Consider the following 27,984-nt stretch of genomic DNA (forward strand, 5'->3'; position numbering starts at 1 on the left):
GAACTGGATTGTTCATTATTTTCTCTAGATTTTGAAGATGACATGATTGTAACATCTGATGTCTCGCGATATATTGAAGACCCTGGTTTTGGGTATGAAGACTTTGCGAGACGAGGAGAAGAACATTTGCCAACATTCCGAGCTCAGGTATAAGATGTCTTTAATTCAGAGTAGCCACTTTAACTGCCATTTTAACTATTAACTGTTGAAATATAAATAAATTGACTTCAAAATAAATTGGTCATTTGATAGTATCTATAAATCTTGGCATTTATCCTCCTTTTCAGTCTCATATAATTTGGTATCCCAATAAGTGAATAGTTATTTTAGCATTTCCCCCTAAGAAGGCAAAAGGAAACTATCTGCTTTATTTAGTTACTTTCATTATTACATGGTAGTTGTACATTGTTCATGTGTTTTTCTAAAGGAAGCAGGGAGGAAATCAAATGGTATGGTCATGTTTATATGTAAAAAGGTATTTTGTAATAAGATCATATACCAGCAGGCATGGGCTTAAGGGCACCCTCCCACTCCTGAAAATGTAGCCAACTATAGTTAGGCGAGTCCTAAAGAGAGTGTAGGTTTGAATTACACAGATTCTTTTATGCCTATTTTAGATGATTTCTATGCTAACAGTCCATGTAACAGTTTGGTGACATAGGGATATTCCAAGATCTTCGAGGTTCCTTTCAGATTCAGGTATAGTGTGCATGGTACCTGATCATCAGAGGTGGCCAGAGTTCATTACTAAACATGACAAACACTGGGCAAACATTCTGGCACTCCAATCTGCAAACCGTTGTGAAGGATTCTTGTTAAAGCCATAGTGAAGCTGCAAACCTAGAACTGAATTAGAAGTATGCTCACTTACTAGCTTCAGTAGTTTAATTCAATAAAAACATATTGGATACATTTTGTTCACTTAGGACTACACCTGGGAAAATCATGGGTTCTCCCTGGTGAACAGACTTTATTCAGACATTGGACATCTTCTTGATGAGAAGTTTAGAATGGTCTACAATCTCACCTATAACACTATGGCCACCCATGAGGATGTTGACACAACCACACTGCGCAGAGCTTTATTTAACTATGTTCACTGTATGTTTGGAATCAGGTATGTTCTATGTGCATAAAGTTTTATACTATTTTTAAGTGAAAATTCTGACATGAGTCTTATTTATATCCCACTTTGTAATTATAGGATTCTGGGGAGAGAATAATATATGTGAACTTCTGATTTTAAAAAAATTCTGTTTTATAAAGAGCATTTTTCTTCATTTAAGTGTTGCAAATCTTAACAATGATGTACATATAAGGGCAGCAGGAAGAATTTACTGAGGAAAGGAGAAACAGCATCAGTAATCACTGGGATAGGATAGAATCAGACTAAAGTTGAGAATCCTTCCTGGAAAATAGATTAGTTTTTTTAAAAAATGTGTATTGTGTCTCTTTAGATCACTGTAATAAATTGTTTTTTTTTAAATTTATTTTTGAAGGAATGGTAATTGGGGCATAAGCAAAACTAGAATAGATTTTGTCCTCATAAAGCTTATGTAAGCTCACATAAGAATACTGAAATGAAACATATCAGTCAATATAAATTAAGGCTTCTAAGTTTAGGAAATTAGCATTGAGATGATAGTGAGTAAATGCGGGAAGGAGATTGAATGGGCTAATCAAGAAAGCTCTTTTTTGGAGAAGTGCTTTTTGGGGCTGAGTTTGGAAGGCTTTTTATGGAATAGATTTACAGAAAAAAAATTGCAGTTATGAATACATTTAACTTGACTGTATAGTGTATCTTTTCTTATATATTATGTGAAAGCCTTTTTGGAATGAAATTAGAATTCAATTTGTTAAGCAGAGTATTTTCTGTAATTTTAGCTAAAGGATCACAAAATTTCCCGATTAATCAACTAATAATGAAACATTCTATGTAAACAAACAAACAAACAAACAAACAAACAAAAGAAAACCACTACAGGTTGAGCATCCTAAATCTGAAAATTTGACATCAAAATACTTTAAAATCCTAAACTTTTTATCTTATTAAAATTTGGGGGGTTTTAGAGAAATTGAGATTTCAGATTTTCTGATTAGGAATGTTTGATAAAGTCTATGCAAGTATACCAACATCTAAAAAACTTAGAACTCTGAAACATTTCTGATCACACTCATTTTGGAGCAGGGATTCTCATCCTGCATTATGATGGTGTATAATAATTATGCTATTTGTCCATTGACTATCCTGAACAATAAATTATCAAAGAATTATTGTATGTTTAAACATATATCATATATATATATATATATATATAAATATATATATACACACACATAAAAATATACTATAGTGTATATATAATGTACACTATTATGTGGAAGAGTATAGTGTATATATATATACATATAGTGTATATAATGTATATATATACACACATAATATGTGTATATAAACCATATGTAATATATAAAGGGGCACAATATACTTTTTTTTTAACTAGTCCATTTTCCAGGAAGGATTCTCAAATTTAGTCTTAATTCTATCTCCAGTGATTACTGATGTTATATAAAACATACATACATACACACACATTATAGTTACATAGTTAAGAAAAATAAACACTAATAAAATTTAAGTCCAATAAATATTGATAGTATACAAGGCAATAAGTAACAAATGTTGTAATCATATTTAATCCATTGGATGCTACTAAATAAAGTTTTTATGAAATCATCAAGATATCATGTATTTAAAGCAATACTTTGGATTTAAAAATATAGGAGATAAATTGCAAAAGCTTCCAGGACCACAGACCCCCTCCCATCAGTGCCTGTGCCTATTCTTTCTGCTCTCTCTCTTCTGTTTCTGTGGATGCCTGTCTATGCTGCTGTGCACTTAGACACAAACTCCCACATCCTCTCACTTCTGAAGATCTCTGTCCTCACTTCTCCCTCCTCTCTCCCACATAGTCAGCTTTACTTTCCTGTATCTTTTCCAGCAGTATGGAACATGCTATTATTTCTCCCATCACTAAAGAAAATTCTTTCATCCTCCTTTTCCTTCTGGCTGCTACCTCATTTTTCTACTCCTATGCATAGCAGATTTCTTTGAAAAAAAATTGCATTTACTGTCACCATTTTCTCATATCCCATTCTCTCTTGAACTTACACAGTTAGGCTTTTTCTCCTACCATGCCTACAAAACTGTGCTTATTGAGGTTACCAATAACTTCTGCTAGCTACTTCCCGTGGTCAGTCTGCAATTATTACTTATCTGATTGTTTAGCAGCATATTAGATATATGATGACTCTGTCATCCTTGAAACACTTGATTCCAGCCTTAGGGCCTTTATGCTTGTTCCTTCTTCACCTTATGGTACTTGTTCAAATGTCAATCTCTCAGAGAAGCCATCCTGCCCACCCTATTTAAAATCATAACTTCTTTCCTCCTAGACCACAGATTTCATTTTCTCTGCCTAGCAGTTATCACCATCTGTATACTACATGCTTTATCTTTTAAATTTTTTTCTCCATATAGAATTTAAAGTCAATGAGATCAGGGATTGATTTTTTTCTATGTTCATCAGCGAATCCCCAGTACCTAGAAAGGTGCAGGGCATATAGAAGTCACTCGGCAAATATTTGTTAAATTAATTAATTAATGAGCTTAGTGGTATATAGTTATTAGACAATCTTTCTACAACATTAGAAATTAAAAATTTTAATTGTATCATAATAAAGCTGTTGTCCTGTTGCTCATAGGTATGATGATTATGACTATGGAGAAGTTAACCAATTACTTGAACGAAGCCTGAAGGTTTACATTAAGACAGTAACCTGCTATCCTGAGAGAACTACAAAGCGCATGTATGATAGTTACTGGCGGCAGTTCAAACACTCAGAAAAGGTAAAGTTTCATGACAAAGCATTATACCATAGACAGATATTCAGTATAATAAGTAATGATTATGAAAAATGACGCAAGTGCTGTACTAATAAATTTGTGCTTTTGAAATTGAAGTGGAATTATCTAGCATTTTATGTTTTTAAATTCAGAGTTATTGAATATTAACTAAATTTTAGTTGGATGCTTTGTCTATCATAGTGTCTAAAGTAAATTTTAGCATCAGTCTGTGATAGAGTGTATCTTTCAAATAGTGTCTTTAATGTCTTTAAAATATGAGAAACTGAGGAAGGGAAGATGGCGGCGAAGGGAGTGCATCACCCCCGTGTGCCGCGTCACTGTGCGGGAGAATGACGAGTTAAAACAGCTGAAGGCTGTCTTGTTGGGAATTTCCAGCGAAATTGAGGTGCTCCAGAATCTAGTGGAGGGATTTTCATCGCGTGAGGATCGGCGGCGGGGGCTCGGTCGCGGGCGATTTCTCCACACGGAGGGTCGCACGGCTTGTTCGGCAGATTGCCCCGCAGCCGGAGTCAGCGGCGCGCGCTGGGAAGCAGAGAGGTGGCGGCGAGGAGGTGCAGCGCTGCGGATTCTGTGGGCTTCTGCCAACGGTGGAATGGCTGCGCTCAGTGCTTAGTTCTGGGTTTGAGACGGAGGAGGGAAGCAGTCCAGTTCGGTTCTCCACACCGGTCAGTCCACGGAGGAAGCCAGCGGCTGCCATCTTGGAGAGCTGACGTAATCATCCCTGTTTTCTACTGATCTCAGCTCATTCAGCTACGGAACAGGTGATTTCAGGCTGTTATTTGCCTGCGTCTCACAGACAGATAGCTCAGGCTCAGGGCTAGAGAACCCGCAGAGACGGCTTCTTGGAGCTCGCCCCTAGAAGAGTGTGCTCCAAGCTCTGAGCAGCCGGGTTCTGGTTCCTGGAGCTGCTTTGGTCCAGGGCTGGGGAACCCACAGGGACTGCTTTTTGGAGCCTGCTCCTAGCAGACCGTGCACCGAGCTCTGAGCAGCCGGGTTCTGGCTCCCGGAACTGTTTTGGCCCAGGGCTGGGGGAACCCGCGGAGTCTGCTTCTTGGAGCCTGCTCCCAGCAGAGCGTGCACCAAGCTTGGGACGGCCAGGTTCTGGCTCCTGGAGCTGCTTTGGCACTGGGCTGGGGATCCCGCGGAAACTGCTTCTCGGTCCGGGTCCTGCTGGGTGCTGTGGGGGCCAGAGGGGCAGAGTGGAACTGCCGCCTGTGCCCAGAACAGGCCAAGCGACCCGCCGGCGTGGTATCATGTCACCCCAACTGCAGCTGGGGCTGAAGAGAGCAGCCGCCCACGCCTGGATCAGGTCCAGTGACCCGATGGCATGGTAGTCAAGTCACCCCATTTGGAGTAGAGGCCGAGCAGAGCCGCCGCCCGAGCCTGCAAGGTAGGCAGACCTGCGACCCACTGGCAGGACAGGCCCGGTGGCCTGCCAGCGGGGTGGACACGTCACACAGATTGGAGTGGGGGCTGAGCGGGGCCACTGCCTGTGCCCGGAAAAGGCCCAGCAACCCACCGGCATGGCAGTCAAGTCACCCCATTTGGAGTGGGGGCCGAGCAGAGCCGCCGCCCAAGCTTGCAAGGTAGGCAGACCGGCAGCCCACAGGCGGAACGGGCCCAGCGGCCGGCCGGCGAGACAGACACGTCACACTGGTCGGAGTGGAGGCGGAGCAGAGCCGCCGCCCGTGTCCGGAAAAGGCCCAGCGACCCGCGGGAGTGGCAGTTAGGTAGCACCATTTGGAGTGGGGGCCGAGCAAAACTGCCGCCCGAGCCCGCAAGATAGGCAGACCTGCGACCCACCAGCGAAACAGGCCCAGAGGACTGCCAGCATGGTAGACACGTCACACCAATTGGAGTAGGGGCCGAGCAGAGCCGCCGCCCGCATCCGGATCAGACACAACAACCCGTGGGCTTGGTAGTCACGTCACCACAATTGGTGTGGGGCCAGAGCAGAGCCGCCACCTGCGCCCGCAGGGTGGGCAGACCTGCGACGACCGGCAGAGCAGGCCTAGCGGCCCGCCAGCATACTAGACAGATCACCCCAATTGGAGGAGGAGCACAGCCACTACCCGCTCTGCAAGGGATATTTTTCAACTATACAAGACCAATATAATAAATAGGGGGAAAATTTCAAAAAAACAACAGTTTTACCAAGCAGAAAGAAACGCAAGAAGTACGAAAAGACAAGGCAAGAAAGGACCACAAGCAATGCAGGTCAACTCAACTTTAGAAGAGGTAATGGCTGCAACAGATGGAATGTCAGATAAAGAGTTCAGGATATACATGCTTCAGATGATCTGGAGTCTCAAGGAAGACATGAGACAGCAAAATCAGACAATGAAAGATCACTTTGATAAGGAATTACATAAAAAAATCCAAGAATCAAAGGATCAATTATACAGGGAGATAGAGGTAATAAAAAACAAACAAATAGAAATCCTAGAAATGCAGGAAGCAATAAACCAACTTAAAAACTCAATTGAGAATACTACCAGCAGAGTAGAACACTTAGAAGATAGAACATCAGACAATGAAGACAAAATATTTCAACTTGAAAAGAACATAGACAGCTCAGCAAGACAGTTAAGTAACCATGAGCAGAACATCCAAGAGATATGGGATAACATAAAGAGACCAAACTTAAGAGTCATTGGGATACAGGAAGGCATGGAGGTCCAAACTAAAGGAATGAGCAATCTATTCAATGAAATAATATGAGAAAACTTCCCAGACTTGAAGAATGAGACAGAATCCCAAATCCTAGAAGCCTACAGGACTCCGAATGTGCAAAATCATAAGAGATCCACACCTAGACACAATATAATGAAGATGCCCAACATACAGAATAAGGAGAGAATTTTAAAAGCTACAAGAGAAAGGAAGCAGATTACATTTAGGGGTAAACCAATCAGGATAACAGCTGATCTTTCAACACAGACTCTGAAAGCTAGAAGATCCTGGAATAACATATTTCAAACACTGAAAGAAAATGGGTTCCAGCAAAGAATCGTGTATCCGGCCGGCGAAATTAAGCTTCAGGATAGAAGATGAAATTAAAACCTTCCACGATAAACAAAAGTAAAAAGAATTTGCAGCTAGAAAACCATCTCTTCAAAAAATTCTTGGCAAAATATTACAGGAAGAGGAAATGGAAAATAACAATGAAAACCAACAGTGGGAGGTAGGACAATAAAGGGGGGAAATAATCAAAGAAGAAAACAAATCAGGTTTAGTAACATTAATAAACAAATATGGCTGGAAGAACAAACCATATTTCAATAATAACCCTAAATGTTAATGGCTTAAACTCACCAATTAAGAGACACAGGCTAGTAGAATGGATCACAAAACAAGACCCAACAAAATGCTGCCTACAGGAGACAAATTTGATAGAAAAAGACATACATAGACTGAAGGTGAAAGGTTGGGAAAAATCATATCACTCATATGGACTGCGGAAACAAGCAGGAGTGTCCATACTCATATCAAATAAAATAGATTTCAAGCCAAAGGGATAAAAAGGGATAAAGAGGGACACTACATACTGCTCAAGGGAACCATACACCAACAAGACATAATAATCATAAATATATATGCCCCAAACAATGGAGCAGCTATGTTCATCAAGCAAACTCTTCTCAACTTCAAGAGTCTAATAGACCACCATACAATAATCATGGGAGACTTCAACACACCTCTCTCACCACTGGACAGATCTTCCAAACAAAAGTTGAATAAGGAAACTATAGAACTCAATAATACAATTAACAACCTAGACTTAATTGACATATATAGAATATACCACCCAACATCAAACAGTTACACTTTTTTCTCAGCAGCACATGGATCCTTCTCAAAAAGAGATCATATATTATGTCGCAGGGCAACTCTTAGACAATATAAAGGAGTAGAGATAATACCATGCATCTTATCTGACCATAATGGAACGAAACTGAAAATCAACGATAAAAGAAGGAAGGAAAAAACCATGCATCACTTGGAGAATGAACAATAGGTTACTGAATGATCAATGGGTTTTAGAAGACATCAAGGAGGAAATTAAAAAATTCTTAGAGTTAATTGAAAACTCAGACACAACATATCGGAAACTATGGGACACATTGAAAGCAGTTCTAAGAGGAAAATTCATTGCTTGGAGTTCATTCCTTAATAAAAGAAAAAACCAACAAATAAATGATCTCATACTTCATCTCAAAATCCTAGAAAAAGAAGAGCAAAACAACAGCAAAAGAAGTAGAAGGCAAGAAATAATTAAAATCAGAGCTGAAATTAATGAAATCGAAACAAAAGAAACAATTGAAAAAATTGATAAAACTAAAAGTTGGTTCTTTGAAAAAATAAATAAAATCGACCCTTAGCCATGCTAACGAAGAGAAGAAGAGAGAGAACTCAAATTAGTAGCATATGGGATGAAAAAGGCAATATCACAACAGACACTTCAGAAATACAGAAGATAATCAGAAATTATTTTGAATCCTTATACTCCAATAAAATAGAGGATAGTGAAGGCATCGATAAATTTCTTAAGTCATATGATCTGCCCAGATTGAGTCAGGAGGATATAGACAACCTAAACAGACCAATAACAATTGAGGAACTAGAAGAAACCATCAATAGACTACCAACTAAGAAAAGCCCAGGACCAGATGGGTATAAAGCAGAGTTTTACAAAACCTTTAAAGAGGAACTAATACCAATACTTTTCAAGCTATTTCAGGAAATAGAAAAAGAGGGAGAACTTCCAAATTCATTCTATGAGGCCAACATCACCCTGATGCCTAAACCAGACAAAGACACTTCAAAGAAAGAAAACTACAGACCAATATCTCTAATGAACCTAGATGCAAAAATCCTCAATAAAATTCTGGCGAATTGGATTCAAAAACATATCAAAAAAATTGTACACCATGATCAAGTAGGATTCATCCCTGGGATGCAAGGCTGGTTCAATATATGGAAATCAATAAATGTTATTCACCACATCAATAGACTTAAAAATAAGAACCATATGATCATCTCGATAGATGCAGAAAAAGCATTCGACAAAGTACAGCATCCCTTTATGTTCAAAACTCTAAAAAAATTAGGGATAACAGGATCATACTTCAACATAGTAAAAGCAATCTATGCTAAGCCACAGGCTAGCATCATTCTGAATGGAGAAAAATTGAAGGCATTCCCTCTAAAATCTGGAACAAGACAGGGATGCCCTCTCTCGCCACTTTTTTCAACATAGTCCTCGAAACACTGGCCAGAGCAATTAGACAGACAAAAGAAATTAAAGGCATAAAAATAGGAAAAGAAGAACTTAAATTATCACTATTTGCAGATGACATGATTCTATACCTAACAGACCCAAAAGGGTCTACAAAGAAACTATTAGAGCTAATAAATGAATTCAGTAAAGTGGCAGGATATAAAATCAACATGCATAAATCAAAGGCACTCCTGTATATCAGCGACACATCCTCTGAAATAGAAATGAGGACAACTACTCCATTCACAATATCCTCAAAAAAATAAAATAAAATACTTGGGAATCAACCTAACAAAAGAGGTGAAAGACTTATACAATGAAAACTACAGAACCCTAAAGAGAGATATAGAAGAAGATCTTAGAAGATGGAAAAATATACCCTGTTCATGGATAGGCAGAACTAACATCATCAAAATGGCGATATTAACAAAAGTTCTCTATAAGTTCAATGCAATGCCAATCAAAATCCCAACGGCATTTCTTGTAGAAATAGATAAAGCAATCGTGAAATTCATATGGAAAAATAAAAGACCCAGAATAGCAAAAACAATGCTAAGCAGGAAGTGTGAATCAGGTGGTATAGCGATACCAGACTTCAAACTATACTACAGAGCAATAGTAACAAAAACAGCATGGTACTGGTACCAAAACAGGCGGGTGGACCAATGGTACAGAATAGAGGACACAGAAACCAATCCACAAAACTACAACTATCTTATATTTGATAAAGGGGCTAAAAGCATGCAATGGAGGAAGGATAGCATCTTCAACAAATGGTGCTGGGAAAACTGGAAATCCATTTGCATCAAAATGAAACTGAATCCCTTTCTCTCCCCATGCACAAAAGTTAACTCAAAATGGATCAAGGAGCTTGATATCAAATCAGAGACACGGCGTCTGATAGAAGAAAAAGTAGGCTATGATCTACATATTGTGGGGTCAGGCTCCAAATTCCTCAATAGGACACCCATAGCGCAAGAGTTAATAACTAGAATCAACAAATGGGACTTACTCAAACTAAAAAGTTTTTTCTCAGCAAAAGAAACAATAAGAGAGGTAAATAGGGAGCCTACATCCTGGGAACAAATCTTTACTCCTCACACTTCAGATAGAGCCCTAATATCCAGAATATACAAAGAACTCAAAAAATTAGACAATAAGATAACAAATAACCCAATCAACAAATGGGCCAAGGACCTGAACAGACACTTCTCAGAGGAGGACATACTATCAATCAACAAGTACATGAAAAAATGCTCACCATCTCTAGCAGTCAGAGAAATGCAAATGAAAACCACCCTAAGATACCATCTCACTCCAGTAAGATTGGCAGCCATTATGAAGTCAAACAACAAGTGCTGGCGAGGATGTGGGGAAAAGGGTACACTTGTTCATTGTTGGTGGGACTGCAAATTGGTGCAGCCAATTTGGAAGCAGTATGGAGATTTCTTGGAAAGCTGGGAATGGAACCACCATTTGACCCAGCTATTCCCCTTCTCGGTCTATTCCCTAAAGACCTAATAAGAGCATGCTACAGGGACACTGCTACATCGATGTTCATAGCAGCAGAATTCACGATAGCAAGATTGTGGAACCAACCTAGATGCCCTTCAATAGACGAATGGATAAAAAAAATGTGGCATTTATACACAATGGAGTATTACTCTGCATTAAAAAATGACAAAATCATAGAATTTGGAGGGAAATGGATGGCATTAGAGCAGATTATGCTAAGTGAAGCTAGCCAATCCCTATAAAACAAATGCCAAATGTCTGCTTTGATATAAGGGGAGTAACTAAGGACAGAGTAGGGACGAAGAGCATGGGAAGAAGATTAACATTAAACAGGGATGAGAGGTGGGAGGGAAAGGGAGAGAGAAGGGAAATTGTATGGAGATGGAAGGTGATCCTCAGGGTTATACAAAATTACATACAAGAGGAAGTGAGGGGTAAGGGAAGAATAATACAAGTGGAAGAAATGATTTACAGTAGAGGGGGTAGAGAGAGAAGAGGGGAGGGGGGGAGAGGGGAGGGGAGATAGTAGAGGATAGGAAAGGCAGCAGAATACAACAGACACTAGAATGGCAATGTGTAGATCAATAGAAGTGTAACTGATGTGATTCAGCAATCTATATACTGGGTAAAAATGGGAGTTCATAACCCACTTGAATCAAACTGTGAAATATGATATATCAAGAACTATGTAATGTTTTGAACGACCAAAAAAAAAATAATGATAAGTTATTGATTTAAGAGGATGAAAGTTACCTCTGTAATCCAGATTTTTCTTAATATAGATTGAATCCTAGCATTCTATCAAAAAAAAAAAAAGGAAAAAACAGCTTTACATGTATGAAGACATGAATTGGTGTGAGCATATTTTATATACAAACAGAGATATGAAAAATTGTGTTCTATATGTGTAATAAGAATTGTGATGCATTCTGCTGTCGTGTATTTAAAAAATAAAAGCAATTTTAAAAAAAGTAAAATAAATGTTTGCACAGAAAAAAATATGAGAACCTATCTACCATTCTAACTTTCAATAAAAACCAAACCTACTGCGGGGCTGGGGATGTGGCTCAAGCGGTAGCGCGCTCGCCTGGCATGCGTGCGGCCTGGGTTCGATCCTCAGCACCACATACCAACAAAGATGTTGTGTCCGCCGAGAACTAAAAAATAAATATTAAAAAAAATTCTCTCTCTCTCTCTCTCTCTCTCTCCTCTCTCACTCTCTCTTTAAAAAAAAAAAAACCTACTAATAAGTTTTAGTGGTATAATTGTATCTTGACTTAGAAGCATATCCATTTAAAGATTCTTTAGCTAGCCACAAGAATTATTAGAACAATAGTTTATCATCTCAATTTAATAACTGGTATTTAAGTTATAGATAGATCCTTATTTATTTTTTATTTATTTATATGCAGTGCTGAGAATCAAACCCAGTGCCTCACACATGCTAGGCAAGCACTCTACCACTGAGCTACATTCCAGCCCATATAATCTGGTATTTTGATAATATAATATAGGACCTTTTAGACAAATATATTATTATATAAGAATATTTTTTGCAGGAAATATATAGGAATCATATTTAAATTAAAACCTAATAAATGTTTGGATTTTTAACCAACATTAAAATATAAAAAGCTAGCTTTATGTATTAGGCCTTTTAATCCTTAAATCCAAGAGTCTCATTTATATCTACACTTGAGAATAAGAAATATTTCTAGGGTTCCAACAGACACTAATTAGCTGTTATGACCTTGGCATAGAAATGTTATGACCTCAGTATCTGACAGATTTTTTTGAAGTCTTAAAGCCAGTCACACTCAGGTAATTTCCCATTTTATCTTCAGCATCTCTTGGTGGATCTTTATGCCCTGTTTATATGTTTGCAATAGCTTTTTCTCCTTTTCTAGATTCTATCTAGAAATTTTCTTTACTAATCAGGAAACTATATCCAACAATATATTCAACTGGTAGAAAGATATCAAAACATTATATTTCCTTATAGTACATTTTGAAAACTTGCATGTATTCTTTTAACTGTCAGCTGAGAAGTATTCCTAAAAGAAGTGCTTTTCACAATTTTACCTGAAAGACTCTAAGGAAACTATGCATAGCTAATAAATAACAGACACTACATAGAAAAAGTGTCCAGCATCAGAGTTTCACTTTAAAAGTAAATACTAGTAAAATTTTGAAGAGCTTTTCATGGTGTGTGTGTGTGTGTGTGTGTGTATAAACATATATATATATATATATATATATATATATATATATATGCATATATAATATGTATACACATCATATATATAGAGAGATATATGATGTGAAAAATGTAGGGTTAATTTTTAGCCATGTCAAATTTTATGACTTGGAAGTATAATTTGTAGGAAAATTATAATTTATAAAAATTAGTTTTGTTATTGAAAAGGTTAATTGGCTTTACATAATGTATAGTCTTAACAAGATTATAGAATTTTATAGATATTATGGGTTGTTTTTACTACTTGCAGAACTATCTTTATAAATACACATTTGAATGTTACATTTGTATATGCATAGATATACCCAGGCATGTATGTTTGTATATAATCTCTATACACATAAAGAATGTTTGTAAATGTGATATGTGGGAAAAACCTTAAAGATTTTCCCTTTGGGTATTATGTTCACTAACCTGATAATATTTTCCTTTCCAGGTTCACGTAAATCTACTTTTAATGGAAGCAAGGATGCAAGCTGAACTGCTTTATGCCCTTCGGGCTATAACTCGGCATTTGACCTGAACCATTGACCAGGGAGAATGGCATGTGTGTAAAGACCTTTTCACATATGATTTACATCAGAAACTATTTGTGATATAGCATCAAAAATTATCCAATTCTCTAGTGTCAAAGATTAGTCGTTGTTTTTTTTTTTTGTTGTTGTTGTTGTTGTTTTTCTTTTTCCGGCTGTAATGTGCAATGATGTGTTTTATTTTTCTTGATGCTTAACATTACTAACAATTGCAAAAATAATACTGAGGAGCACTACTTTGCATTGTTTATAATTGGATTTTTGGATACTGATCATAAATCATGAACCTGGTTTGTTAATGCTTAACTTCAATGCTTAGGGGTTTGTGTGTATGTATACTTTTTTCTTTGCCCCTCATTTTTTTTAAATAAGGAAAAGCGCTTACAATCTGGTCAAGCTAATTTTTTTCAGATATTGGAATTCAGCAAAGAATGACCTCCTCTGGCCATTCTAAAATTTTCATGTTGTGTCCTAAGTCTGGTGGAGGAAAAGCATGCGCTGTTGAACCAAGCTGCTCAATGGACACAAATTTGTGTCCCCAGGAAATTATTTGTCAGGCACTGTGTTTTTGTTTGTTTGTTTGTTTGTTTTGGGGTTTGGTTTTTTTTTTTCCTGCTATTAGCGATAACGTGAAATGTGATACAGCCATTGTCCATAATTTAATGTGAAGTTAATCATGATGAATTCTATCGCATGCTACTGAAATGCCAAATTTAGCAATTTTCTTTCTCTTCTAAACCGGAATTTTCAGTTTTCCATATCAGATGTATATATGAAAAGCAGAATTATGCACAATCCTTCCTATCACTGACAGTACTTCTCAGTCACCTTAAATAATCAGTGGTCACAGTGCTGCTCACAGTTCTTTCAGTTGGCACATATAAACCTGTACCCACACAAGACTGACCAAAAATTTTCTTTGCACATTTTCCTTTCTTATAGTTTTTTCTATATTATGGTAAGCAAAAGAAGGTTACATGCCTATATTTTTCCAATTAGGCTTTTAGAAATTGTTTCCATGATTTTCTTCCTATAATAGATTAAACATATTATTATTCAAAGGTTAAAAATTGTGTTTCTATGCATTAATGTGATTAAACAACAACAAAAAATGAGTGCAATATGTTCTAAGAAATACTCAACTTCCCCCTATTAAGTCACTGCAGAAGTGTCCTTTTAAACAGAGCCATAAAGAAATTTTGTGTAAATTTCTTTATTGAACTAGGCTTTTTTCAATTTTACCTTACTGGGGTTCAAAATGTTCTTTTCATAATGCCAAAGCATTTCTCTTCCCCAGAAAAAATCTCTTTGGACAACTGGTTAAAAAAAGATGTCAAGTCATAGGGGAGGAATAAGCAGCCAAAAAGTCACATTTTTGCATTGGTTTATGTTGCTTATTAGACTATCTTCAGAGAGCACAACATTATGTGTTTATAGCTTTAATTTGTATTATGTTAATGAACCAGTGAAGTGCCTAAAGAGATGCTTACAACTATCCAGTAGGACACAACTGCACTGCTTAAACACTTTTTGGTTAATTAAGGGTGACTTGAATTTTACACATACATATTAGTTTTTAAAAAACATATTCATTTTTAATAGTAAATAATATAGCTAAAATTTTCCGTTATATTTCCCACAAAGATTTCAGTTTATATATACTTACTTATTATATAGGACCTACTTTTTTTCTCTCACGAAAGGATCATGGGGTAGTGTTTTGTTAAATCACTTTCCCATTCCATTTGCCATCCTTCTCTGGTACAGTACATTAAGTTGCTTTGCTTTAGCTTTGTTCCAGATAAGAAAACAAAGATGACTATACACCTGTTAACATATAAGATAGTTTGCATTTTTGGATTCCAGGATCTTATTTGAAATCTTCCATGTGAGGAAAAAAGTTACTAATATTTTTGAAGACAGGGTGGTTTATTTAAAGAGACTATTCAAAGAACTCACACCAGATCTCTTTGTGTTTTGTTTATTGCATATACCATATGTTGATTTTCTTCAATATCAAATTATATAGATACATATTAGCTGCAAGGAAAGTATTTAGGAGAATGGCAAAACACAGATGGCAGCATAAATGTTCATTAGATTTCCCTTACCTTAGGATTTTCAAGTTGAGGATATCTTTTATTCTTGTGTTTGTTTTCTTTTTAGAATCTTTTCAAATAATAGCCCTATATTTTTGTGCAGGTGAATTGTATTACAGGAAGAAAAATGATTTTTATGTATTGAATAGAAAGAGAAATTCTCACAGGACACCAGATGAGCTTTAGACCAAAAGAGGAAACAAAGTTTAAATAACTAAAATGGCCACTTAATTTTTCCTTTTTACTTTTTCCCCAGAAATATAAGTAGTTAGAGGTTGGGTTATAGAAATATTAGTGCCTTTAATAGATCTTTTTCCTAGCAAAGTTTCTTTTTAGCTCAACATTGATCTGTCTTATTAATAATCAGGAAAATAAGTTGACTTGGAACTATAAACAGAAATAAGATAATATATTAATAAACCTCAATGAACCAGCCTAGAGGAACTGACTAGTGAAGGTGCCAAAGCACCTGTTAGGATGCAGCATGCACAGCATTCCAGGCTTGGCTCCCATCTGACCAGGAGTTTGCTGTCCACTCTCTTTATCCAGTGCAAACTTGAAATTCTGATGCGGTTTTGCAGGGTGGTATTTTTTCAAAGTATTGAATTTACTATGTAGTAATTTATAGTGTAGTTTTTATATTAAAAATGTGATATTTTTAAAAAGAGATATCTGGTTCAATTGGTATAACGAAGTGATTATCTGATATGCTAATCTACACCTTGGGCTCACATTGTGCCAAACTTAAATGTGCAAATATATGTGAAAAAAAGCACATATGAATGTGAATTCTTTAATTACATGCTTATTATGTTAAAATCAGTCTAATAATCCACTCATGTGTGCTTGAGTAATATCTACTTTGGAATTCCAAGTTTTCCAGCTTTGATGGTAACTCTTAATTTTTCAGATCACCTTAGGAAATATTAAAATGCCCCCCTCCTCCACCCATGTGAAATTAAACCTGTTCTTTAACCCCTTGACTATGGAAAGGTCCAGGCATGTGCCTCAGAACCTTCAGGTTAGGTTTCCTCAGGTGGGCTTGTGACAATAAAAGGGAAATGGGTTTTAGAGATGGGACTGCTTCACCTTTATGAACTAAGTATATTGTCTCAATCTCAGGAAGAATTTGTCCCACATGGGCTACTCTTTAAATCAAAGTTGGCAAACATGGAATCTGGGACAATTCCTTGGCTTTTAATTATGGTTTTAAACCCAAATAATGGCAGAGCAACACAGGGCTGTTTTTAGAACAGAAAACTCAAATGTAAAGTTTATTTAAAATATCATGTAAAATTTGAACCAGAGCCCCTATTTTATTTGTGCTTTAATGTCTCCTAAAGACTTTAAATACATCTAAAATCTAATTAATATTAGTAGGGCAACTTTTTCCTTTCCCACATTATGAAGTTTTTTTAATGAAAAACTTAGATTTCTGTGCCGCAGCAAAATAAATTTATCAGCAAACAAAGATCTGAACTTAAAATAGTTCACCATTTTTAGTGGAGAGTGCATGCAAATATGGTGAGATTCTTTTTAAACACTAAAGACAATTCATCAGGGAAAATCACAAAATTCAGTGCATATGAGGCTTTTTGTTTTGTGTTATATTGCTTTAAAAAGAATTCTATATAATTTTTCTAAAAAGCAAGAGTTTAAATTATTCTTTTTATCTCATAGGTCTTGTTCATCTTAAATGCAAAGAAATGGTCTTACATGGAGTAAAAAGCACACAATAGTAATGCTGTACAAATAGCATAGTTCAACACCAAACTGAAAGACATGTGATTACTCTGCTCCCTGTTCAAATCAAGTTTTCTGCTTTTTTAAAATTTTTTTTTATTACTGGGGATTGAACCATTGACTTGCACATGCTAGACAAGTATCCTATCATGAAGCTACATCCCTAGCCCTAGATTAAAGGGTTTGATCTTGGATTTTTGTTTTTTTGTTTTTGTGATGCTGGGGATTGAACCCAGGACCTCATATATGGCTAGGCAAGCACTCTGTTGCTGAGCCACACACCCCAGATTGAGTTTGAAATTATGTAATTTGTATAATCAGAACCCATTCTAGGTGGCCATCATCCTAAACTGTGTTTCCCTAATGTACCTGTGTGGAGACTGAGAATCAAATTAAGTAGTCTTTCCTCAAAGCAGTACTGTAACCTGAATGTATTTATCTCAGTCAACAGAATTTAAATGCCCACTGTATGTGGAGCTTACTTCAGTGCTAATTTGGCATAGTCAGCAGTATCTGCTCAGGGGATACCTAGAACAAAAATAGCCGGGGCAAAGTAGATTATGAGGTAGAGGTATATGTCGAGGCAGAACCCTGTGAGGAATGAATCGCTTTCAAAGATCACATGGAACATAAAGCTGACACTGTGGCTGTCCTCAGTGTTGTGTACCTAATACAAAGGAAACATTTCCCACATGGAGCTCCTACCTGCTAAGCCCACCCTTTCCTGCCTGCTTTCTCATCCTCCAAGTGCCTCAACCTCTGTACATGCACTCTGCTCCCCTTTCCTCAGCCTTTCTTGGTCTGAATGCCTTTCACAATCCAAACCAAACATCACCAGCCACCTGCTGATAGTCACCAGCATTTACTTTTCTGAGTTACTTTTCCTCATTCATTAAGAAAATGGCTGTGTCTCAGTTCCCTCTAAATCCCTCATCCATCCATCTATATATACTTGGGCCAACTTTTGCCCTAGATGCCCTACCAGATGTTATGCAGCATCAAGTGTAATCTTGTCCACCCCATACTGTTTCTACCCTTTTCCCAGCTGCCAAAATATCTTGCTCTCCTCTACCTCATCCCCAAAGAGCCTATAAATTTAGAGTATCCAACCTTTTCATGGGTTCACTCTCTGTTGTTCAGTAATACTACTTCCATATTTTAAATAAATCGTAAAAGATTTTTGCCTTCTATCAGAATAGGAATCTTTATATTTATACATGATACAGAAATTGAACTATTTCTACCATGCAGAATTTAGCATTTAGCAGGATTTTAAAGTGATTGAATTGCCATCCTAAACTTGGATCTATATTAGATAATGAATACGGATGTTAGACCAAGTTATTTGAATGTAAAGTTAAAATTATCTAGCAATCCAGACTGACCTGTAACCCTTTAGTGGAACAGGAAATTTCTGGCATACAAATAGGGTGGTTTTTCAGACATTTGTTTTATTGGTGGTGTTTGGGCCTTGACACATTTGCCATAAAAGGACATATGAAAAGAGGTATTTATACAGTCTGAGTGGAACACAGAAGACCATTTGATTTAATGGAGATAAAATCCCACAAGACTGGACACATGAGGGTTTGACCAGGACTTGCTGGGTTATGTTAATCCTGTCCCCCATTCCTGTCATTTAAAAAAGAGGAAATGCAGAGAGAGGGAAAATATAAATTCTCATAATATAATTTTAAAAAGAGGAAATGCAGAGAGGAGGAAACTGAAAATTCTCCTCTAGTTGATGTACATTCAGTATGGCTCACACTATAAAATGTGTGTTTCTAACATATAGGAAACAAGTTTCTAACATGGAGAATGTGTTTCTACAGATGCTTATCTCATCTGAAGATGAACCCTATTTGAAAGTGTAGATTATTATGTTCTCTTGTGGTATTTGATGTTTTCCATCTCAATCATAAATAGCCCAACCTGGAAGCAGTGTTCAATAAATGCCCTAAGGACCCAGGAATGAACTGGTGACCTAGTACAACTTGGAGACTGATAGAGTTGTTAAATCATGTGTCATAAAATGTTCATTCTAGCTTTAACCTAACTATGACTGTACCACCATGAAGTACAGAACTGAAATAGAAAAAAATATATAGGGGGAAAAATAGAGTACCTAGTTCTTTTGAGTGCTTGTGGAATACTCTGAAATAATGCAGTGCATAACATAAAATAGCCTTTAGAACAAAGACTCCATGTTATAGTCATGGGACATCATCAAGCATTAGTAAGTCTTAAATATAATAAAATATAATTTTGGTATGTAAAATTTTGCTAAAAACAGTCTATTTTCTTGCACCCCTCAAGTTAGCCTCTTAAAAAAATGAATGTATAATTTCTACAGAAAGACTATTAAAGAAGGAGAGAGGATCTCCAGTCTTTAATGTTCAAATATTCTTCATGGATCCCAAATCATTAAGTGCATACATTATGATATATAATAAAACTAATTACACATTTCTTTCTTAATCAGTCTTCACCATTTTCAACTGGATCTCCCAACTCTGATAAGAATCAAAAGATAGGATAAAGGAAATATATCAGTTAGGTGGCCAAGGATTTTCCTTTGTAAAGTTGAGAAACTATTTTCTCCTTTATGAATTTTACTGGTTCTCTAAAATAAAAACCGAGTTAAACGGTACCCTTGTTCGCCAAGGAAAGTGATCCAAACTCTATTTCTAGTGCAAATATTTCCTTTGCATTCATATGTCTTCTCTGGAGAGAAAGAAAGTACAATTTTTCCCTCCCTCTTTCTCTTCACATTAACTCTTTTAACCCAAAATAAGATAGACAGTGAAAGCAAATCATAAGCCAGTTTGGCATCTTCGCAGTGCTTATAGAATATACACATCCACACACAGTCTGAGCAAGGTAAACAAGAACTCTGTCAGGTCACCTTGGAACGTGGCCTTGCCACTTGAATTAGTTCCTTCAAACCTGAAAACAACTTTCCTGGTCATGGAAGAACTGGATGTATCCTTTAACTTATGAAATAGAATTTGAACTTGAAAACTCTTTTTATTAATCCTGATTTTGCAAGGCAGCTACATAATGAATGTATATATTAAGAATTTGTAGCTGAATTGCACATGAAATCAGATTGCCAACTTCTTGACTTTTCAATTATAGGCATCATTTTATCCTTAAGTTGTGAGCAATATATGTAGCATGCTGTGAAACGTCTGTTATAGTTCTTTAATTCATCAGTATTAATACAGAATTATCCTTTGCGTTCCTTGGTACTTTTTATTCAGTGTAATCAAAAGCTGTGATGTTTTGCCTTTGTAGTCCTGTGCTTTGTTACTGTAATTTTTTTTTTCTACGAAGCACGTGACTTTGGACTAATGTTAAGGCGGATGATATGATCTTTAAGACTGCTAATATATATATATATACACATATATATATCAGTCTCTTACTCTATAAGGATTTAAATTAGAATAAGCTTTTATCAAATAGATCATTGATGCAGTTTAGGATTCACGCAAGTTTCAGTGTCAAATGGCAGTCTTATATTTATAGTTTCAATTCTGAAAATAGAAAATTTAATAAAACAGCCACTTTAAACTTGTTCTGGCAAACCAGACCCTGCTGTAGATATAGTCTAAGGTAGTTAACCGTATAAGCCTTTTCAACTCTTAAATGCCACATGAGTCAGCAGTTAAGGAGATTTTAGAACCCATGAAAGCTTTTTGTATGTATAACTAGGTTTTATTTTTTTTATGTTGCTGATTTTACAATTCTGACTAAAGCTGACCTGAATGGGTCAGTTTATAATATTCTAGTGCTTTAATGACTCTTTTTGTTTTTTTATTTTGTGTTTTTGGAGGGATGGGTAATATTATTTGAACAGATGTGGAAGGAACTGTTAGTGAGTCAAGACAAACACATTTGAAATAAAGGAATTGTGTATTAACATGTTAACAATTCATAACTGCACTTTTTATGACATTTTGAAAATCTATTTATAGGTACAGAACAATGGGTTTTGTTAAACTGTATCACATTTATACTTGCAGAAATTTATTTCATTGTTATTAGTAGGAATTTTATTGGTTCAATAAAATTGGCAAAACTGAACCCAATTATTTTCTTTCTTTATTTATATTATTAAAGTAGCATTTTCACCTAGGTTTGTTTCTCCTTGATCATTGAAACATGCCTTCTGAAAGACATCAGAATTGTAGGACTCATTATTTTCCCTGACCCACACTTTTCTTATGACATTTCTTTCTTTTTTTCTTTCTTTCTTTTTTTTTTTTTTTTTGGTACAAGGGATTGAATTCTGGGGCACTCAACCACTGAGCCACATCTCAGCCCTATTTTGTGTTTTACTCAGAGATAGAGTCTCACTGAGTTGCTTAGCACCTTGCAGTTGCTGAGTCTGGCTTTGAACTCAATATTCTCCTGTTTCAGCCTCCCCAGTGGCTGGAATTATAGGTGTGCACCACTACGCCCGGTTTCTTCTGACATTTTTAAAAATCACTAGATATTGCATTAGTGAACTATTATAGTTCAAAAACTAATTATTGTTTCCTTTATATATTAATTATGTAGAGTCAGAAGGTGGTTTGAATAGATGCACCCAGCACCCCTGCTTCTTAACAAAGAAAAACCAAACAGGTGGATGACCTTGGGAGGTCAATGACCTTGAAAGAACACTGGAATTCAACAGTAGAAGAATGGAAATCTTGTAAAATCCAGAAACCTGGGACAGGAGCCTAGAAAAACAAAATATTCCATCACCTACTACCTATTTCTACAGCAGAAGGGAAGGGAAGTCTCCCCTCAGGAGGGGCAAAGATAAAAAGAGTCCTAGCAACCTCTAACATCAGAGATAGTGGCAATCTTAGCTATTAGGAAGTTTCATGGTCTTTACAGACCTACAGCCTAAATACACAGAATGCCTGAAATCTTCACAGTCATCTGACTAAAATAGGAATTCACTTTCAACTCCCATAGAACTTCCAGAGGGCTGGAACCAGGAGGCATCTTAAGAAAGAACCTATTGTCTGAATTTGGACTGCTCCAGGCATCAGCTACTTCATATTCCCACCTCTGGGATCCCTCAGACCTTCTACAGCAGTGAATCAACTGATAGCTGGCTCAGTGGAGTGCTACTCGGGAGGTGTGACACATGGGAGTAGTAGGTGCTACCCTCAAGAACTGGGGGATCAGAAACCTGCCTCTAAGACCAGGGGTATGACCAGTTGCCTGTGGTTTCATACAGTGCCAGGACAGTGGGCAGTTGCCCCACGGTTCCTGCCACTTCTCTCCCAGAGTTATGCATGGGTGCCTGTCACTAAAAAGGCAGAGAAAGAACTAAGGTTCTACTGTTTGTTCTGCCCATACAGAGAGCTGTGATGGAGCAATACCACTGCAGCTCCAGCTATAGCCTGCCCCAGGGAACAGTCTAGGAAGACTGGAGAGATACCTTGCCCTGTTTGGCCACATTCCACTCTCACTCAACTGAGAGGAATTTTGCCTGGCTCCAGACATGACCCACTCCCACTTGATCCGTGCCAGGTACTACTACTAAGAAAATCAAAAGGGGTGGGAGGTGGCAACCATTGCCCCACCCCCAGGGCACAAAGCCTGAGAGTGTCTAGAGATAATTTGCCTGGTGCTGGCCATGTTCTTTTCCCACTCACTCCCCTAGTACCTCTGCCAAGGGGAATTTTGCTCAGTTTTAGATGTGATCCATTCTTGCACCAACCCTAATGGGTACTACAACTGAAAAAAATCATGGGGAGAAAAGCCACAGGCCATCAATCTGTACCTTGGCATGCAGCCTAAGAAGGTCCAGAAAGAAAATTTGATGGGCACCAGCTGTGTTCTGCTCCTGTCCACTCCTGTAAGTGCCTCAGCTGAGAGGAATATCACTGGGTTCTATTTTCCCTGACCCACACTATCATAAGTGATAGAACTACTTGATCCTTGGTGGACACTATGGTTTGGATAATATGGGAAAGAAAAGCCCCATCCCCAAGTATGCACATAATGGAAGGAGGAGTCCTGAAGTCCTGATCCTGGGGAAGCAAGTTCACAGTAGCAACAGAAAATAATAATACAATTTTGCTGTTGTATGATGGATCCCCTGCATAATTCACCCCTTGTCTGATCATGCACTATAGAGAAGAATGAGTGTAAATGCCACAGAGGGAACATTGTGATACCATCAGCCACCTCTTCCCAGGAAACACCTGGATCTACACTAGTGTCAAATCAGGATAAGTGCTTCACCCAGTACCAGAGACCTTCCCAAGCAAGAGAGCCAACATCAACAGTGCCTGAGGAAACTCTCGTCACTCAATTGTCTATTGACAACTCCCATTGTGCATTCCACACACTGTTGTCTACAGCCTCTCTGCCTTCACAGCTACAGTGTCCAAACAACTGGCTGACCCATAGAGATAGTGGATCTCTCTGACTCCAATATGGTGTACACTGTGTCAAACTCACTAATCACAGCCAAAGAAGGTACTGGGAGAATACACTACGGAATACAGCTGTAAATAAACTCAACATTACACAACAAACTGATACCCAAGACACATCTTTAGGAGAAAGTCATTAGGAAGTATATTTCATAAGTGATAGAACCATTTATTCCATTAGATGCACAAATCTCAACATAGAAACACAGAAATATGAAAAAATATGACAATATAACACCTTTTAAAGATTATAACTCTGTAGTAACATATTCCAAAGATATCAAAATGTATAAAAAATGAAATCAAAAGAATGATTTTTAAAAAGCTCAATGACATCCAAGTTAATACAGATCACTTAAATGAAATTAGGAAGACAATGCAGCACATAGATGAGAAATTCATCAAAGAGAATAGAGATCTTATTAAATTTTTTTCAGAAATCTTAATAATGGAAAACTTAAGTCAGATAAAAATTCAATTAAAAGCCTCAAGAACATAATAGATGACACAGAAGAAAGAATGGAACTCAAGGTCTTTCAAAATATCACATTCAGATAGAATATAAAAATAGAGAAAATATAAGCTCTTTGGGACACCATTAAAAGATCAAATGTCTGCATCATTGGCATACCTGAAGGAGAGGAAATAAAGATTGAGGGTATAGAAAATATATTCAATGAAATAACAGAAAACTTCTCTAATCTTGGGAAAGACATGAACATTCAAGTACACAAGGCTTATAGAACCCCAAATAGACATGTTCAGAAAAGATCCTCCTCATGATATATTATAGTCAAACTTTCCAAAGTACAGGACAAAGAATTTTAAAATCTGCAAAATTGCCTACTCACTAAGGGCAATTCCATTGCACTAATAGAAGATTTCTCAGAAGAAATCCTATATACTGTGAGGGCATGGAATGATGTAGATCAAGTCCTAAAAGAAAATACTATCAACCAACATTCTTCTTATTATATCCAACAAAGCTATTCAGAATTGAAGAAGAAATAAACACCTTCAAAGATAAGCAAAAACTACGTGTATTCATAACCACCTGGCCAGTGTCACAAAAGATACTTAAGGGACTTATGCATCCAGAATTTGAGGAAAGATAGCTATCATCATGCTAGCATATAAAAGTATATATCACCCTAAAAGAATAGATACACAAATGACAAATAGAAAATAAATATTATCAATGCCATAAATCATCAAACCACAAAAAATGAATAAAAGAGGAATAAAAAATATTCAAAACAATTAGAAGATAATCAGCATAATAGGCATTTTCATACTTTTCATTAATGATAAAATTTAAAGGCATAAGCCAGCTGAATGGATTTATTAAAAAATATCCTGCCTACAAGAAATTCACATAAACAGTAAGGACATATATAGGCTGACAGGGAAAGGATGGAAAATGATATTCCAAGAGAATGGAATCTGAAAACAAGAAGATATGGCTATAGTTATATCTGACAAAATAGACTTTAAGACAAAAACAGAACAGAAAAGAAGGTCACTATATAATAATCAGGGGATCAACCTATCAAGAAGCTCCAATAATTATAAATTTGTATTTACCTAATGTCAGAGCATCCAGTTTTATAAAACAAGCACTCCTAGACCTAAAAGGAAAGATAAGTTTCAACACAATAATAGAGGGAGATTTTGGTATTCCACTCCCACCAATGGGTAGATCATCCAGACAAAAATCAACAAAGAAACTCACAGTTAAACTACACAATAGATCAAATGGACTTAACATTTACAGAACATTCCACCCATCAACTACAGAATACACATAAATAGTGCATGGAACTTTCTCTATTGTAGATCATTTATTAGGCCACAAAATGTCTCAACGAAATTTTTAAAGAGATAAAATCATATCTTGTATACTTTCTGAGCACAATAGAATGAAACTAGAAACCAAAAGCAAAAACAACTTTAGAAATTATATAAACAGATGGATATTAAACAACACACTTTTGAGTGAACAGTAGGTTATTAAGGAAGAGAGAAATTTAAAAATTCCTCAAAATGAAAGGAAATGGAAAGACAACAAACCCTTGGGATACAGAAAAAGCAATAATAAAAGGGAAGTTTATAGCAAATAGTGCCTGCATAAAAAAAAAATAGACCTCAAATAAACAATGTAATGATGCATATCAAAGTCTTAGAAAAGAACTTTACCTTAAAATAGAAGAAAATAAATAATAAAGATGAAAGCACAAAGAAATGAAATCGTCTAAAAAATAATATAACAGATCAATGAAACAGAATTGTTTCTTTGAAAAGGCCAAAAAATGGATAAACCTTTAGCTAGATCAACCAAAAACAAAACAAAAAAAAAATAAAATAAAATTACAGGTGAGAAGTGAGATATTACCACTGATAACAAAGAAATTCAAAGGATCACAAAGGATTACCTTGGAAAACTATTTGCTAACCAATTAGAAAATGTAGAAAAAGTGGAAAAATTTCTAAACATATTTGATCTACCAAAACTGAACCACCAAGACGATGCAAAAAACCTGAGTACATCAATAACAAGTAATGATATTGAATCAGCAATAAAAAAATCTACCTACAAAAAAAAAAAAAAAAAGCCCAGAGTCACATGGCTTCACTGCTAAATTTTACCAAACTTCTTTAGAGGAATTAGTACCAATGCTTTTCACACTGTTCCATAGAATCAGAAGGAAGGGAACCCTTCCAAACTCATTGCATGGAGCCAGAGTTACTGTTACCAAAACCTGACAAGAGCACAACAAATGATGAAAACTATAGATCAATATCAAATTTTCCATGAAACTCTGAATTTTTGAGGCAAGAATTCTTAATGCTCCCTCTTTCACTAGACTACTCCTAACATAAAATTAAACAATTCTGTCATTTTCACATCAATGTTGAAATTCAAGAAAAGTGGCTACAGTACTTTTCTACACACATTGACTCTCTTCTTTACTAGCTAAGATGCATGTAGCACATACCTTCTGTGTGCCACTTACCAGTCACCATGGCCCATTTCTACCTCCTGCACCAGTACTGTGGCAACCAGCTCCCATCAGCTTAGGTCATATTGTCACAGGTACAGTTCTTATGTCCCTGAATTGCTTACTTCTGGTTCCTGCCTTGGGCTTTCCTGCATGTGGTAGGATGTCAGAGGGTACTGTCTTTCCACCAAGCATGCACAACTGAAAGTACAGGCAGTTAACACTTATTTTCCCATGACAATACTACTTTCTTTCATCCCCTAAACCACAGTTTGAACTCAGAGGGCCTGGTGGGATGGAAAAGCAGTCCAATTCTTAAGATTTTCATTCCTTTCATATTCCAGTTTCACTCCCTTGTCCTCCACTCTTCCTCCAAATAAACCTGGATCTTGGGTTTCATTTGCCAGGGACCTCAGACTAACACAAAGCAGTAAAGGGTAGGGGGTTAAAAAACAGAGCCTAGAATAAATTCAAATCTCAAGTCTACATTTGCTAACTATCTGGCCTTGAACAAGTTACTTAATCTTGTGGCTCCTCAGTTGCCTCATCTATAAAATGAGGAGGACAGTAATAAGAAAGAAGACATACATAACCCTCGTCCTTAAGAATGAGGAAGTACAGGTAGGAGAGATAAGTATCATATGCCACAGAAAATAATAAGGTAATGGTTTGTACAAGGATTAAAAAATAAAACAGCCCTCTCTTATCAAGAACCTGCTAAACGTTAGAAAGTTTAAATAGAGTATTTTACTATAATCACTATGGAAGTGAGTATTATTCCCACTTTGAAAAGTTAAGAAAAATAAGCTTAGCAAAATTAAGCACTTTGTTTAAGGTCAAGCAATAAGTGAATGGCAGAACTGTTCTCAGGTCTGTCTGACTTTCATTGCTATACTTTTTCCTTTATTCCATATAAAGAGGAAAATGGTGCATCTTTGTTGTTGTTAGTGAAGGCTTTAAAAACAAGTAATATTTAAACAAGTACTTACAGGATTACTAAGATTTAGATGTGAAGAGACTCTGGACTATTACATTGTAGGTAGAAGGGGCAGAAAGAACAGAAACCCACCGTTTGATATTGAGAGCATATGTGTGGAATTTTACATCAGAAGATAAATTTAGAAAGTGTGATTTGGACAGATTGTAGGGTCTAAAAGATTATGGGTTAAACTTTTTAAATTCT

At 36.6% G+C, this 27,984-nt stretch overlaps 1 protein-coding gene across 1 annotated transcript in view; it reads left to right on the plus strand.

The window, feature by feature from the left end:
• Window positions 1-21,445, plus strand: part of SESN3 (sestrin 3) — a 72,606-nt gene extending 51,161 nt beyond the window's left edge. Inside the window, exons 7-10 of the mRNA XM_081279317.1 lie at window positions 29-147; window positions 927-1,117; window positions 3,766-3,910; window positions 13,418-21,445. Of these exons, the coding sequence (XP_081135443.1) occupies window positions 29-147; window positions 927-1,117; window positions 3,766-3,910; window positions 13,418-13,504 (542 nt within the window). The 3' untranslated portion in view covers window positions 13,505-21,445. The remainder of the gene's footprint in view (window positions 1-28; window positions 148-926; window positions 1,118-3,765; window positions 3,911-13,417) is intronic.
• Window positions 21,446-27,984: the final 6,539 nt, after the last annotated feature.

This window comes from Spermophilus citellus, assembly GCF_964194105.1.
Source record: "Spermophilus citellus genome assembly, chromosome: 2".
Taxonomy (NCBI): Eukaryota; Metazoa; Chordata; class Mammalia; order Rodentia; family Sciuridae; genus Spermophilus; species Spermophilus citellus.